The 276-nt window shown below is 47.5% G+C and overlaps 1 protein-coding gene across 4 annotated transcripts in view; it reads right to left on the bottom strand.

Moving 5' to 3' along the window:
• LOC119593666 overlaps positions 1-276 on the bottom strand; it is a 65,664-nt gene that overhangs the window by 22,015 nt on the left and 43,373 nt on the right. For all 4 annotated transcript variants that reach the window (XM_037942624.1, XM_037942622.1, XM_037942621.1 and 1 more), the window contains one exon: positions 159-231. In XM_037942624.1, the coding sequence (XP_037798552.1) occupies positions 159-231 (73 nt within the window). The remainder of the gene's footprint in view (positions 1-158; positions 232-276) is intronic.

Here is a 276-nt window from a genome sequence, read left to right as displayed (position 1 = left end):
GTACACCAGACAAACACATTGGCGCTGATCCGACGCTCCTCGAAAGCCCGCGATTGATAAGTAACACACAAGTACAAATGCCATGGTGGATTCGATCAATTGTTATCACACGATACAGCTATAGGTACAGGTAGACTGGAGAATAAAATGCTTGTTACCTGGAAGGGCGTGGGCGACGGGGAAAGCCAGAGCAAGGAGAAAGAGCGCTGTAGTAGACATCGTCGAGGGGATCTGCAGGGAAACAAATACACACATTAACAATCACGTTCTCTAAAG

This window comes from Penaeus monodon, chromosome 32 (genome assembly GCF_015228065.2).
Source record: "Penaeus monodon isolate SGIC_2016 chromosome 32, NSTDA_Pmon_1, whole genome shotgun sequence".
Classification (NCBI taxonomy): domain Eukaryota; kingdom Metazoa; phylum Arthropoda; class Malacostraca; order Decapoda; family Penaeidae; genus Penaeus; species Penaeus monodon.
Note: the sequence above shows the minus strand (reverse complement) of the source record. Positions and strands in the feature narration are given on the sequence as shown.